Consider the following 15831-nt stretch of genomic DNA (forward strand, 5'->3'; position numbering starts at 1 on the left):
CATTTCATGAGTAGAGTTAGTCCCTCATCAGCACTATTAGGAGAAAACCTTTTAATGATCTCTCCCTTCCTTATCTGTGTAATTCTTCAGCAGATGCTACCTCAAACAAATTCTCTATTTAATTGAACGGTCAGCTGGTCAACATATTAGGTAAGAACTTAACTATATGGCTTTTAGGCCTTTTTATTTATTTTGTGGGGGTTGGAGTCCCTATCAGTAATTGTCCAGGTATTACAAAGCTAGCTTTTCACTAATTGAGCCAGATATTTATAAGGTACAATTACAGTTAAATCCTTCTATCTCATTTTTCTAACAATGGGGGGGGGGTGTGTGGTTCTCCCCTAACTATCACGTTACTTATACCATGATATTTGCATGGTAGTAAAGGCAGAGATTCCTAGAAGTTATGGATGCTGTGACTTAACAAGGACTGATAGCTGACTGACTTTGAAGTTGCAGGTTAAGAAACCCTGCTTGGTATGGCTCCAGTGGGCCTTTTCATTCCCTACTTTAAATTTTTCCTTAGAATTGTATAGATGAAAGATCAGAGAAAGCTTTACGTCTAACAGAACTACAGCGTAGTTATAAGTGAATGAGGTGGTTCCTTCTAAAATTTGTCAGCGTGAAACCCTGTTTAAACACTGGGCTAAATTGCAACATATGAATATATAGCCAGGTGTATGGAATGATGGTATAATGGAAATCCTACACTATCTGCTACAAGGCCTCTACCATACCTTATTTACTGCAGATCTGCTGACAGTTGGTTAACTGTAATACTACAGCACAGGAACAGAACAGCACAGTAAACTGGAATTACCCAAATGGGAAATGAAGCAGAAGTGGAACAGCGAGAGATTCTTGGGAAGTTACCATGGGATGTTCATGTTACTTAGTCCAGCCCTTAGATTTGGTTAGATTTACTACCGCTTGCCCTACACATTCATGCTAGGGAGCAGTTTATTGGCTATTAGAAAGAAAGTGAATCCCCAATATCACTTCCTACACAGTGCTCAGTTTTCCTGCAACATTATTGTTGCAAGGAGGGCACTTTCTTCACCTCACTTTCATTAAGAGCAGACAAATCACAGCTCACATAGCTGTGGCTTTGGGCCTCAGACTAACAATATTATCACAGAAACCTTTGACTAGTTTTAATGATTTTTCAAAATAAAGGGTAAGTCTTAGACAAGTTTGGTTTTGAATTAGGGCTATTTACAGTAGCAGTGACAGGTTGGCTGGATGTTGGGCCTTGATTTAAATCCCTCCCTCCCGTGCCTCTGGGTTCCACAGCAGTTAAGTCAGGCTAGGAGTTTGCTCAGAGGTCTTCTCCTTAGACCCTACTATGAACGATAGTTTACATGAAGGATAAGGTCAGCTTCAGCCTGTATTGCAGTAGTTCACTGGCAGCCCAATCCTCTGCAGAAACTAAGCTTCCCATGATAAGAATCCAGTGGCTGTGGTTGAAAAAAACCTAGTTCTGAACTAAATAAAGTGGTATAAAATACTCCATCCATGGGGTTCTCTGCAATGTGACAGCTTAACTGCAACATTTAACTTTTACTGCTGATAAGCACTGCAGGAGGATCCCCCACCATGAAGATTAGGAAGCTGTTGCAGATACAGCTGGGTCTCCTCCCCATCCCATTTTGCATGGGGAAGGAGTTTCTCTGTACACCTCTGCAACCCACAGACCATTAGATCTTACGTGGTCCATCTAATAACTTTTTTAGAAGTAGAGAAAACTTTTAATGACTGTAGAGGAATGAAAGTTTCTGGGAGGAGTTTACCAAAAAAAAAACCCAAACAACAAACTATCAAGCAGCTTTAAAGATTTAGGCGCTGTCAGAATTCAGGAGTGACTAGTATAGAATAAAACATTAATTTCATGACCACAACCAGCATTACTTTCGTAACTGGATTTAGTGTTTATCATTAGTCTGAGATCAGGTTACCTATGATTTAATAGAGACTATGATCCTAAAGCAGATGGTTTTCCCATCACAATTGAATTTTCTCTCCAGCTGATCCTACACCTCTTCAAAAAGCTCCATTAACTAGTAGACACAGCATAGTGCTAAGACTGGCAGGTTCCATCTTCGGGATCCTTAAAATTTCAGGACACTTCGAATGCTTCAACAAAAGAAAAGAGACAAAAATAAGTATCAATTAACATTTCAAAACCGTGGTGAAAGTCTTCTTAATCCTACCTCATCTAAGCCTCCCATCCTCTCTCTCAAATTAATATTTCTTTTTTTATGAGTTATCTGGTAAGTTGAGAAACCAGTCAGTCATGTTGGTTAATGTCTTCAAATTCCCTACATTATACTCTTTAAACGCTCACTTCAAAGATGTAAATATGTTCTTCCACACTAAATTTAGTTTGAGAATATTTATTAAAAAAAACTGAAAATTCTGAAGTCAATTTTCAGTATTTGTGACTGTTTGTCAACTGAGTCAAATGGATGGCTTTAAATGCATTTTCTTCTTCCCCAGCCTGAATTTAAAATAGCTTTCTCTATTTAAATTTCAGAGGGTGTTCACATGGGAGCACAGAAGTGCACTAAATAGTTAGAAATTGGATACATTTTAAGTCTCATTTCCTACCTGTGGGCAATGCAGTGTCTGCAGCTGTCAGTGATTAGAAAATATACAATTTAAATTACTAGAAAAAACAAACATGTTTTTGTCTGATTCCTATCATGTCCATCAATTGATTTTCCCTTCTCCATTTATCCATGCTCTTAATAGGTAGGTGACCTGGACCATTTATTAATCCTGCTTCTATTTCTAGGGGGAAAGATTGTTTAGAAACTCAATTAGGAGTTGGATTTAAAGCTCTCACTATCCTGATGAATTCCCAGTAGTCTGGCCTTTGACTTATAGGCATGGGACTCATCAGCTTGGAGAACAAAACTTAATGCTATTTCTAAGACTGAAACTGGATGTTGCCTTTTCCTTTGAGTTAAACCTTCTTAGGCTCTACATCACAGCTGTGGATTCTGCGGTTGTGTCTATGGACAGGCTCTGTTCTCCTTCACATGCAAAGAGAAATGTTATATAAAATCCATGACTGGATCCAGCCTTTGGTTTACAGGGAGAGAACCAGATCATCCCTTTTACAAAGGTTGCCAGGGATATAAAAGTTTATTAGAGAATGTTTAAATAAAAATGATAAAGAGTTCAAAGCATCAGTTGTTGGTCATTGGGGGCAACGTACAGAGTATAGGGGGACGCTGGTATGTGGGAATTGGTTAGCACATAACATATACAGTCTGCAAGGTCCCCCAATGCGGGGTGTATGGTGGGTGGGATCAAGAAGCAGTAGGGAAGCAGTGAGGGTACATTGCTCATACAGTGGGTTACACGCAGTCATAGGTATAAGCAAGCGGGCCGGGTAATGGGGACAGGATGACCCTCGCATGGTGGAATCTAGTTCGGTGGCTTAGGGGATATAACTGGAACAGATCCTGGACTGTGTATTATGCTTTTGTGATATGTTTTGTATTCACCAGGTGGCAGAATTGCTCCTGTGCTGATTCACAATCTATAAATCATGTTTTTTCCTTCAGGCTTGTTCCAAGCTCAATGAGAGCCTCAGTTAGCTTTTCCTGAGGAAAGAAGTGTTTTGAATTTATTTACTGCTACAGCTGAGGCTTGCTTTGCAAACAGGAGCACAATCCTGCCATTTACCTAAAGCTATGGCTACACTTGACATTTCAAAGCGCTGCCGCGGCAGCGCTTTGAAGTGTGAGTGTGGTCGGAGCGCCAGTGCTGGGAGAGAGCTCTCCCAGCGCTGCACGTAAACCACATCCCCTACAGGTGTAGCGTGCAGCGCTGGGAGCCGTGCTCCCAGTGCTGCAGCACTGATTACACTGAGGCTTTACAGTGCTGTATCTGGCAGTGCTCAGGGGGGTGTTTTTTTCACACCCCTGAGCGTGAAAGTTGCAGCGTTGTAAAGCGCCAGTGTAGCCATGGCCTGAGACAAGAAGAAACTCAGGGCAAGATAACATGGGCAGAGTTAAGTCACATAGCCAGTGACTGAAGGTTCTTTAATTCTGCCTCCAGTCACGTTAGGGAAAAAAAATCCATTGGTGAACAAGATAAGGACAGAACAACTCCAGCATGTTAATAAATGTAAACTGGACATTTAACAGCTCACTACCACATAATTGTTAATATTGAATCTAACCTAGCTATCAGCCAATTATTTGATATTTGAGGAACATGAAATTCAAATCTTCTATTTAAAGAAGAACATTAGAATCTCAGAGTTTTGAACATAGGCATGGAGGTTGTTCATAACTGAACAAAATTTTGCTTTTTCAGAAGTTTACAACTGAACATTGACTTAATACAGCTTTGAAATTTTATTATACAGAAGAAAAATGCTGCTTTCCCTTTATTTTTGTAGTAGTTTACGTTTAGCAGTGCTGTACTGTATTTGCAATTTTTGTCTTTTTTTTGGTCAGCTGCTATCTGATTGTGTACTTCCAGTTCCAAATGAGGAAGGTGGCTGGTTGATTTGTTTGTAAGTGAGGTTCTAGTGTAATGCTAATTGTTCTGAATTAAGTTTGAGATTTTAATATCCAAGTACTTTCTTTTGTTGTTTCCTTTTTGGTTTCTACTTTTATTCTGGTGCTTGAAGTTAGCTTTTTTATTTTTGTCCTTTATGGCTTTAGTTCTTTTTTCCAGTTTGTTTCCTCCTCTGCTCAGACACCACAAATTGTAATTTTCCTTGCCTTTCACCTGTCCCCACCCAAAATAGAGGTTGATGTTGCAGCACTAACTTAAGAACAGAGAGTGAGCAATTAGTTGCTCTAGCTGTGCATAGCACTTCACACAGCATATCTGAAACATGAAGGGGATGCATGGGTGGGGGGAGGAGGGTCAGAATAACAGGTAGCTAGAGAGAAGGAACATAGGAGTGCCCTACAAACTCTAATTGAGCTATTCAATGTTACAGACATAAGACATTTAAACTTACCTCTTCCCTGCATGCATCAGTTCAAAAGCCTCATTAATTTTGTCAAAAGGCAAGGTGTGAGTCACAAATTCATCAACTTTGATCTTTTTTGACATGTATTCAGCCACTAGCTTTGGTACACTCTCTACACTCTTCCAACCTGAAAAAAACCCCAAACAAACTTTTTTTACCCAGTAAATTCAAAACCATACTAGGGCAGAGGTAGGAAATAAAATGTATCAACCCTACCCCCCAACAGTATTAGTCATTAATCATTAATAGTCATTAAAGCTCTGTTTTCTTGGTATGCGAGAGATCCTGGGATTATGTCATAATATCCGCACCCATCAGATTCTAGAATAGCACTGGAGTAAAGAATGCAAGAGTACAACTAAAATTACCAGTCAAAATGGAGGGCCTCATTTGCAAAGTTTCGCATTACCTTTCACTGCAGGGATCTGTGTTCAATGTCTAGCTGAGATCATCTCAGAAAACTGGCTCTGAGCCCTTGTCCTATTTTACATTTATGTATTTTGTAACTAGACCACAGCACAGCTTTGTATTGCGTGGAAGAAAGCTACATAAAAGTGGCACTTTGTGAAGACTCCAGCTGCTTTTCATTCCTGAATTATGTCTAAACAGTTTCTTCTTAAAGGATCCTGTTTTACTGTCTAAACCGCCCCCCCCCAGCTATGCATCCTCACAACAGAGCTAATGATTCCATTTGCTCAGTGATTAAACAGTGCAGTTACTTACACAAACATGTTTACATTATTCCCCATTTCCCAGGTGAGCAGTTCTTGTTATTACTCAAGTCTTCAAGTGATTAGTTGCACTTCAACCATGATACAACCATAGAACTGCACAAGAAAAATTCTCCCATTATGGCTGCTACTTGCATTTTAAATTCATAATGTGCAACAGAAGGCTGATCATTTACAGCTTGTCTGTGGGGGGACAGTTATTTATAAAAGGTAATATTTGAAAAGCCAGTATCGCATTCACTACGAATGACTTGATATGAACCAGTTTCTCTCACAAATACAGAGGAAGACAGTACTTTTCCCATCTTTTAGTAGATAAGAGAGATCATGAGTGTGCCAGAAAGTTACCTCCAAAGGCAGTCCCTTTCCATGTGCGACCTGTTACTAGTTGGAAGGGACGGGTAGAGATCTCCTGACCAGCAGCAGCTACTCCAACTATAACGCTGACTCCCCAGCCTTTGTGACAGGATTCCAAAGCAGCCCTCTTTAGACAGAAAGAAATATCTCATCACTGGTAAGAAGCATCTATTATATATTGATGCTATGTAGCCTGACAAAGATTTCACCATTTTTTTTTTTTTTTTAACATTGAGAGTAAGTGTCCGTGATGCTGTACCTAGTTAAGAAAAAAAATTGACAAGTATATATAATTTAATGGGTAAAATAGCCAATATTCCCACACCTTGCCTCACACTTCTTAGTTTTTAAAACACTGTGCACTCCCATCTCCCACCTGGAGTCAAATGGAGTCTGTCCATTTCAACGGATGCTGGATTGTACTTCGAAAGAACAACCTAGTCTATGCTGTTACTGAATTATTTTCCACCTAGCGTTACTTCCTAGCAACATTGTAATTAAGGTATTAAGTTTGTCATGTGGGATGAAAGGTGAAAATGTGAAGTCACAGGGAGTGTACTGTATTTGCTGATATTTTGTTTTTGAGCACTGCCAAGGTTTGCATGCCTAATTTTCTTCCAATAATTATATTTTAGAATATAAAGGAGCTGTTTTCCACAGTCTAAGCAGTCGACTTGTCTTTCATTTTATAATTAGAATTGGTCGAAATAGACCCTTTTAATCTACTGTATAAGTAGTACCAGGCTACTCTCAATAGAAATGAAAGATGATAGAATGCTTCCTTGTAAACAGAAAGGGGCTTGTCTTTCTTTTAAGGTAATTAACTATCTCAAGTCATACTAAACTTCCCTTTCAGTACTGCCATGTGCACACTTACCATGACACCAACATTCCCAATGCACTCAAAGGAGTAGTCCACTCCACCATCAGTAAGCTCAACCAGCACCTCCTGTATGGGCTTCTTGAAGTCCTGAGGGTTGATGCACTCAGTGGCTCCAAACTCTTTAGCTTTGGCAAATTTATCTTTGTTGAGATCAACACCAATGATCCGGGAAGCTCCAGCCACTTTACAGCCCATAATAACTGCCAGCCCAACTCCTCCCAATCCAAAGACCGCACAGGTAGAACCAGGTTCCACCTAACAAAGCAAGAGAAATCTGTTCAGGAGGGAGGAAAGTAAAAAAAAATCCTTCCACATGTATGAAAAATACAGATTATTTAAATATTAAGAAAAATAGAGAATAAAAATCTAGAGTTGTGAGTCAGATGTAGGGAAGTAAGCCAGAGATTTTTCTTGTCTACGAATTGTATTTGAAGGGCCATAATGGGCTAAGTTTACTCCTTGCCCAAAAGGTTGGCAATGGCTCAAGGTCTTCACTAGAACAGTGGTAAGTCCCCCCCCAAACAAAGAGGGAGAACTTGACACTTAATGGGATGATGGCATGAAAACAGGTGCAAGCAGAGATCACTGCAACATTTTCAATATGTACAAGTCTCCTTACTATAAGGTAACCCCAACTGACCCATAATATCCATCCACAAACAAATTCCTGAACAGTTCAAGATGGCTCCTGTCCACATCCACTTGCCTCCATCAAGACATGCTTCCTCTACCCCACTCTGCACAAAGAGAGCTGGGAGAAGGAGCAACTGGGTTTTTTATCTGACTTTGTCTGCTGAGGCTAAACAGGTGGGAAGCCCACGTCAATCTTCCTGTTTCCTACTAGGTCCAGCTCCCTGTCAAATTTGGCAGTGGAAGAGGAAGGAAGGAAGTGGTGAGCACATGTCCCTTCTCCCTCCGCCCACTCAGTGGCTCTTCCTCTGGTCTTACTTTCTCCAAGCTCAGCCTTAACAGATTTTCACTGCAGTACTTTATCACCAGTTTAATGTCATTAGTCACAGCTATGGGGAAGAGAGAGTGATCAGCTAGACCCCATACCTTGGCAGTGTTGATGACCGCTCCATAGCCTGTTGAAATTCCACAGCCCAACAGGCAAACTTTATCCAGAGGAGCTGCAGCATCAATTTTAGCCACAGAGATATCAGCCACAATGGTATATTCAGAGAAAGTGCTAGTCCCCATGAAGTGATAAATCTGCTTCCCTTTGCAGGTGAACCTGCTGGTACCATCAGGCATCAGTCCTTTTCCTTGGGTAACTCTGAAAAACCACAATACAACAACTGATATTTAATACAGTGTCACAGAAAGTGATAGGGGAGAGTCTAGGAAGTGACTTAATTTTCATCACGTAGTACAGTTTCTGAACAGTGCATGGAGATTTAGCTACATGATTATCCACAGAGTCAAAATTTTGAAGACATTTAAGTAAAGCTTGAGTTCATGAAAGTTAGAGACTACAGGCCTGTTGCAATCTTTCTACTGACTTTAACAGGCTTTGGATTACACTCCAAAGCCTCAATTCATCAAAGTTCTTAAGAATGCATTTAAGTCCCACCGACTTCAGTGGGACGTAAGCACTTCAGGTCCTGCTTCATCAAAGCATTTAATAACACTCGGACACAGACATTCAGTAAACCACACAATGCCTATAAACCATAACTGCTCTTTCCAACGCACCCCACTCCTGCCCCCCTGTATCCTCTGTTCTTTTAGTCCCAGGGTAGGCCTATGCTGCAATGGTGGGGTGTGATTTGCAATTTGTGCAGATCATACCTGAACTAGCTTTACTCTAGCTACTTTGGGTATCTGAGCAGTGAAGCTGAGGCAGCACAGGGGTCCTGAGCAGGCTCGTTTACCTGCCCAGACACATATACTGCCATGGCTTCACTGCTACTGGTTCCCTAGCTAGTTTTAAGCTAGCTTGAGTACGTTTATATGAACTAAAAAAAAAAAAAATCACGTCCTGTGATTGCAGTATAGACATATCCCAAGTCTCTTCTGAGCAGCCTCTGCCAATCCCATCACAGTGGATAGTGGTTTTGTGGTATGCATGAATGGAAACTGTGAAGTCATGCTAGTGTTTACATGTGATTTAATTGGGTCCGCTAAAATGGTAGCCACCATAATTGCTGGAGTTCTGCTGCTGGCTGAGTAGCTTACATCAGCGGTTCTCAACCGGGGTACATGTGGCCCTGGGGGTATGCAGGTCTTCCAGAGGGTACATCAACTCACATAGATATTTACCTAGTTTTACAACAGGCTACATAAAAAGCACTAGCGAAGTCTGTACAAACTAAAATTTCATACGACTTGTTTATACTGCTCTATAGATGATATACTGAAATGTAAGTACAATATTTATATTCCAATTTATTCATTTTATAATTATATGGTAAAAATGAGTGAGCAATTTTTCAGTAATAGGGTTGTGCTGTGACACTTTTGTATTTTTATGTCTGATTCTGTAAGCAAGTAGTTTTTAAGTGAGGTGAAACTTGGGGGTACACAAGATAAATCCAACTCCTGAAAGGGGTATAGTGGTCTGGGAAGATTGAGAGCCACTGGTTTACATGACTGAGATCTAAACATGCAACAACTTAGCAAAGGCTAACTGAAGTGCATCACATTTTAGGACAAAGACATTTAAAGGGTAGAAAACAGAATGTGATTCTTTTTTACAAAGGGAGAACTACTGTTCCTTGGGTTGAAGATATTGACCACAGCGAGACATTTTTTTCCCATTCAAAGGGCAGTAATTTTCTATGATAAACTACCACTTGAATCAAACAGAATTTTTAATACATCCTCGCTTACTAGATACCTTGACAAATGATAGTATTCATGGCACAGTATCACAGCCACACACAAAGAAGTGAATTTAAGTACGATCAGAAAAGGAGACCAAAAAACGACTACTAAGCTTTGAAAGGAGGGTATTGCATAACAAACCTAAAACATACATCTTTCCAGCTAAGTGACCTTGCTCTGCATTTAATCAGATGGTACATGAAGTCAAAACAATTTGATACAAATTGAGTTAACTTTGTTACATAAGTGAGCTACACTGAACAATTATTTTTCTGTGTGTATCAAGAAAAAAGTGCACCAACCTTATCTTTTGGCAGAGATTGGTTTTAGGGTTCAAACAGAACTTGCATTCTCCACATTGTGGGATGTACAGTGGGACGACTGTGTCACCTAGAGAACATAATGAGAGAAACATTTCACATGACTAACTGTTTAAAGGCTGAAAGAATAATATGGAAGAAACATACACACATTTGGTATGTGGTCAAATGTAACATGGTCAATACCATGACATTTTAATGGGGGCAATCATTCATGCAGTCTTATTTGTGCATTTGAAGTCTCCAATACACTTACAAATCTAGAACAACAAAGTACAGGTTTTGTAAAATGCTGTGTATAAAAAACCCTGATTCATCTCATGTCTGAGTAAACAATCAATTTCCATCTAAAGTTAAACAAGAACAAATAGGAACAAAGATGTAAAACCTACCTGGAAAAAATCAGAATATTTAGACAGCTGTTATCTCTAATTGTTCAATTGGTTAAAAACAAACAATGGACATTTTTAGAATACAAATAGTTTCTCCATATAGTATTACACTTATGAGGAGAGGCTGAGGGAACTGGGATTATTTAGTCTGCAGAAGAGAAGAACGAGGGGGGATTTGATAGCTGCTTTCAAGTACCTGAAAGGGGGTTCCAATGAGAATGGATCTAGACTGTTCTCAGTGGTACCAGATGACAGAACAAGGAGTAATGGTCTCAAGTTGCAGTGGGGAAGGTTTACGTTGGATATTAGGAAACACTACTGCACTAGGAGGGTGGTGAAGCACTGGAATGGGTTACCTAGGGAGGTGGTGGAATCTTCTTAGAGGTTTTTAAGGTCAGATTTGACAAAGCCCTGGCTGAGATCATTTAGTTGGGGTTCGTCCTGCTTTGAGCAGGGAGTTGGACTAGATGACCTCCTGAGGTCCCTTCCAACCCCTGATATTCTATGATAATCCTGTAAACAACTCTCTTCTGAATAGTAAACCAAGAGCACATTAGTTAGGCTACTATTGGACCACCCACATGAAAGAAAATTTTAGGCAGGTAGAGCCCAACAAAAACATCATGGCAGCTCGCTAATTCTGCTTTTCAATAGACAAGTCAGAGCAATTTATTCTTAAAAATTTCCAAAGAAATTTTAAAAAGCGGTTGTGAAGAACCAAATGTTTTCCTACCTGTCTTTAATTTAGTTACTCCTTCCCCAACACTCTCCACAATTCCTGCTCCTTCATGACCCAAGATCACTGGGAAACACCCCTCAGGATCAGCACCACTCAGCGTATAGGCATCTGTGTGACAGACAGCAGTGGCAACAACCTAAAGGAACATTATAATAATCTGAAATATTCTGGAGGTAATGAAGGAGAATCTAAAGAGAGAACTGGTATTGAACTATTTTTCCTGGTCAGTAATCCAAGACTTGTGCTAGGATGAATTCACGGATTCTGAAGACTTTTGTAGTAGTTTAACCAAAGTGTTTTTAGCTCCGGCAACTCACAAGATATATTGGACCTGAAAAAATAATCACATTGCTTTGATCTCTGCTTGTTTCTCATCCCTTCAATTCTGACGTGAAATTGGCAGCTGCTGGCTCAGGATCTGCTAAAGCCAGTGCTCTATGCCATTTGAAAACAACCTGGTACCCCAGATTTCAAATGGGATCAATCTCCAATAGTGAAAAGAAAATCACCCCGTAGAGAGGGTCCATATAACATTATAAGCACCACATAAATCCCATGTAAGTTCTTAATAGAAGAGTTAAGCAGCACACAGGACCCCATGTGGACTCTTTGCACGGAGGCACATTGCAGCCTATATATTAGTTTGGTAAATACTGCCTATTCAAAGTCTTGTTAGAATCAGAAGTGAAGATCAGGAGCATGCAAGATGCTAATCACAGTGATGAGTTTAAGGTCTGATAAATTATGACCTGAAATGGCAAGCACTGAATGATTCATACAGTTTGAAAAATTAAAATAAATAAATGAATGAGGTCAGGTTTCCACTGAGATAAAGCAAGTTTCTTGCTCAGATGGTTTAAAATTGCCACTGATCCCTCAGAATAGTAGGGATTTTTAGGCTTCGGCCCAAGACCAAAGTAAGTGTTAGGCCTCAGACCAGCAGCCATTTCATTTTATGCCATCTCAAAAACCAGACACCATCATTTTCTTTAGAGTCTTACCTAGGTATCAAACAAACAGAAAACACTATAAATTCAACATTTTTTCCTACAAGGGCAAACAAATTATTCAGCTTTATTATTTGGTCTCCTAAAGTACAAAGTGTAAAGCAGGCAATAAACATTTGCTTAAATTACCTTAATACGAACTTCATGTGCTTTTGGTGGTGCAACCTCTACCTCTTCTATAGAGAGTGGTTTACCTGCCTCCCAGGCAACAGCGGCCTTGCATTTAATAACCTAAATGAGAAAGAGGAGCAGAGTTATTGCACTTCATTTATAATATTTTTTGTGCACTGGAGGGAAAAACAAAAGAAAGGCTACTAATTTTTGGAAATAATCCCAGATATGAAGTTATAGGTCAGATCCTACCCTCAATTCTCAATGACTTTAGAACAAAGGGACAGTCGCCCTACATTTGCTTTCAGGAACTTAAACAAGAACCACCAAGATCTGGACTTAAAGTGTTATTTTAGTACTATGAAGACAATATGTTGTGGTAATGGGGGGGGGGGGAGAGTCATATGAAAAATGTTAGATAATGCTAGTGACATTTTAAAATAAACAATCAGCATTTATGTGAAGCACATGGTGTTTTTCTGCAGCTAGTGCCAGCAGTACACGTAATCAAGATTACAAAACTTGGAAAATGTAGTTAAGCCATTTGTCTCACAAGAGTTTGGATCAACAGAGAGGTCAATCTGTTGCCCCACACCCAGCCCGCTCCCATCGTGGCTTTCTGCAGCAGACTGTATGTGGCCAGCACAGAGAACTTTTATGCAATGCATAGGGGATACACAGATACTTACTTCTATGTGACCACTCTGCCAGCAGAACTGCCCATAACCAAGGCTCCATGTAGGCTTCAGCATCATGGATGAATTTCACCCTAAGACTACACTGCATTTATTTATCTAGGGAAGCTCACTTTTTCAATCAAGTAGGGTAGAAACATTTTAAAGATAAATAGAACTCAGATTCTTGAAAAAGCAACTTTTTTTTTGAATCAATGGCTCCAATTCTGCCTCCAGTTACATGGATGCACTTCCAGCTGAGGAAGTCAGCAGGAGTTACATCCATGCAACCAAGAGCAGAACTGGGTTCTGTGAGAATGAGGATCTGGACTGCTCTTAGATTTCCCTTTCAAAAGTCTGATGAGCTTCAGTTCCATTGTCTGAGGGGCTATGGAAAAATCTTATGCTGGTAGTACATGTATTAACCTAAATTATTCTCCCTTTTAACCACACAAGGCAGTATCTTTTTCAGTGAAATTCAAAATGCAATAGCTTGCCACAGAACACGGAGGCGTATTCTAATGAACTTTGAAGCTGAATTTAAGACTTTGTCTGCACAGGAAAATTGACTGGCATAGCTATAACTATTGCTTTGTGAGCAGAGTAATAATTCCAAAATTGAGTGCCAACATGGGGGAGCTATTCCAAAATAGTTACCTTATACTGAAATAGCCATAAATAACAATTTCCCCAAAGCATAAAAGGCCTTTGTTACTTCTTTCCCAGCCCTTTCCACAAACTTAAGGCTAGTTTATTCTGCATTATTGTCTGTATGCATATAATAAATGTAATATATTAACTTTGGGAAAGCAGCTGAATAGAAACCAACAAGTTACACTGCTGTGCACTTGGGGAACTGTGACTAAACTCCTGAAAGTTTGCCAGGAAATCTAGTCAATTTCTATGGATCAAAGTACAAGAGGAATTGTCAACCAGTAAATAACTTGGGAGTTTTCAATTAAGCCTTTTTTCACAATATGAAAACTGATTTACTCTTAAATGCTCACATTTAATTTGAATGAATGTTTTCAAAATGTGAATGAGTATGGGTTATTTAAATAAAGAGAAGGCTTAAAAAATAAAAAGTTATAGAATAGACATAGACCTCCCTAGTTGGCTGTGAACATTCAATGAACAAATACTACACCTCTTAAATTTACAATGAAAAAGGTAGAAGTTCATAGTTTTCCCTGCATAAATACCTCTAAAAATAAAAATGATCTTATAGCTGTAGAACAGCCATTCTCAAACTGTGGGCCAGGACCCCAAAGTGAGTCACAATCCCTTTTTAATAGGGTCACCAGTGCTGGCTTAGACTTACTGCCTGCTGTCAAAGCTCAAACCCCCACCACCTGGGGCCAAAGCCCTTGGGCTTCAGCTTTGGCACCCTCTTCCGGGGAGCAGGGTTTGTGCAGGCTCAGGCTTCAGTCCCCTCTCCTGGGGTCCTGTAGTAACTTTTGTTGCCAGAAGGGGGTCTAAGTGCAATAACATTTGAGAACCCCTGAGGGATAGATTGTATAATATACCAATCTTTTTCACAGCAACCACAAAGGGGCAAACAGGCAGATGATAGTAACAAGTTTCCCAACTAATTATATACCCAGCCTTCCAGATTGATGTATAAATACCCTTTGGGGCAAACACATTTATAACGATCATAATTCTTAGGAGTCAAAAATGCATGGATATTTCTCCCTGATCTTATCTGTGCAAGGCTACCTGTCATCTTAGGGCTATACTCCTGCAGAGACATACATGAAAAACGTTATGCATGTGTGTAATTCTACTGAACTCACTGGGGCTCCAGATCATAAGCTCTTTGGGGAAGGACCATGACATTGTATACAGCACTTAGCACCCCTGCTCCCAACTGGGGTCCTTGAGCACTACCACAACAGAAGCGATAGATAATAAATTCCATGCTGTACTCTAAACCAGGGGTCGGTAACCTTTCAGAAGTGCTGTGCCAACTCTTCATTTATTCACTCTAATGTATTACTGGCACACGAAACCTTACATTTTAATGTTTTTAGAAGGGCTCTTTCTAGAAGTCTATAATATATAACTAAACTATTGTTGTATGTAAAGTAAATAAGGTTTTAAAAATGTTTAAGAAGTTTCATTTAAAATTAAATTAAAATGCAGAGTCCCCCAGATCGGTGCGGTGTGAGTGCCACTCATGTGCCACCTTCGGCACACGTGCCATAGATTGCCTACCCCTGCTCTAAACGATGCTATGTGCTTCCATGGCAAAGCTTAAGAAAAACCAACAATACAATTTAACCTCATGCGATGGACTCTATGTAAGACCATCCTCGATGCCCAGCTTCCCGTTGCCCATACTGTGATTTAAGGAAAACGCCTACTTGTTCCAAAACCCCGGCCAACTCCAGCGTGAGCAGCCTCAGGGGCCTTGCAAACCCCAGCTCCAGCAGCTCGCCTGCTGGGAGTGCGGATGAGAAGAGCACTGCGGCCGTTTGGGAGCAGCCCGGCAGCACAGCTAGCGAGCTAGGACACGGCCCTCCTGCACGGCTGCCGCCTGCCCAGCAGCCCCCTTCCCCGCCCGCTCGAGCCCCGCTCGGGCTGGAGCTGGCCGAGGCGCGGCCGCGGGAAGCGCTCTCGTTCCTCCCCTCCCGGGGAACGTTCCATGCCCCTTACCCCGCTCGCCATGGGCCCCGCGGCCGGTCCTCCCCCGCAGCCTTGCCAAACGCGCTCCTCAAAGGGGCCGCCCGAGCCGGGGCACGCGCGCGCACTAGCTTGCTGCCGCTGGAGCCGCCTCTTCAGGGCCGGGC

The 15831-nt window shown here is 40.7% G+C and overlaps 1 protein-coding gene across 1 annotated transcript; it reads right to left on the reverse strand.

Moving 5' to 3' along the window:
* Positions 1-1766: 1766 nt before the first annotated feature.
* LOC115652419 (alcohol dehydrogenase class-3) lies at positions 1767-15808 on the reverse strand. Its single transcript, XM_030564417.1, has 9 exons — positions 15698-15808; positions 12384-12485; positions 11242-11383; positions 10099-10186; positions 8027-8246; positions 6965-7225; positions 6079-6214; positions 4988-5126; positions 1767-2133 (listed from the first exon to the last, which is right to left on the reverse strand). The coding sequence occupies exons 1-9, from the start codon at positions 15707-15709 to the stop codon at positions 2109-2111; spliced, it is 1125 nt and encodes a 374-aa protein (XP_030420277.1). The 5' UTR covers positions 15710-15808; the 3' UTR covers positions 1767-2108.
* Positions 15809-15831: the final 23 nt, after the last annotated feature.

Source organism: Gopherus evgoodei, chromosome 5 (assembly GCF_007399415.2).
Source record: "Gopherus evgoodei ecotype Sinaloan lineage chromosome 5, rGopEvg1_v1.p, whole genome shotgun sequence".
Classification (NCBI taxonomy): Eukaryota; Metazoa; Chordata; order Testudines; family Testudinidae; genus Gopherus; species Gopherus evgoodei.

Excerpts from the sequence above, each read along its gene's own strand:
- LOC115652419 (XM_030564417.1), bottom strand. Across the intron at positions 8,247-10,098 it reads AATCTCTGCCAAAAGATAAG|AGTTACCCAAGGAAAAGGAC; the intron begins GTTGGTGCACTT and ends GTGGTTTTTCAG. Across the intron at positions 7,226-8,026 it reads CGGTCATCAACACTGCCAAG|GTGGAACCTGGTTCTACCTG; the intron begins GTATGGGGTCTA and ends TTGCTTTGTTAG.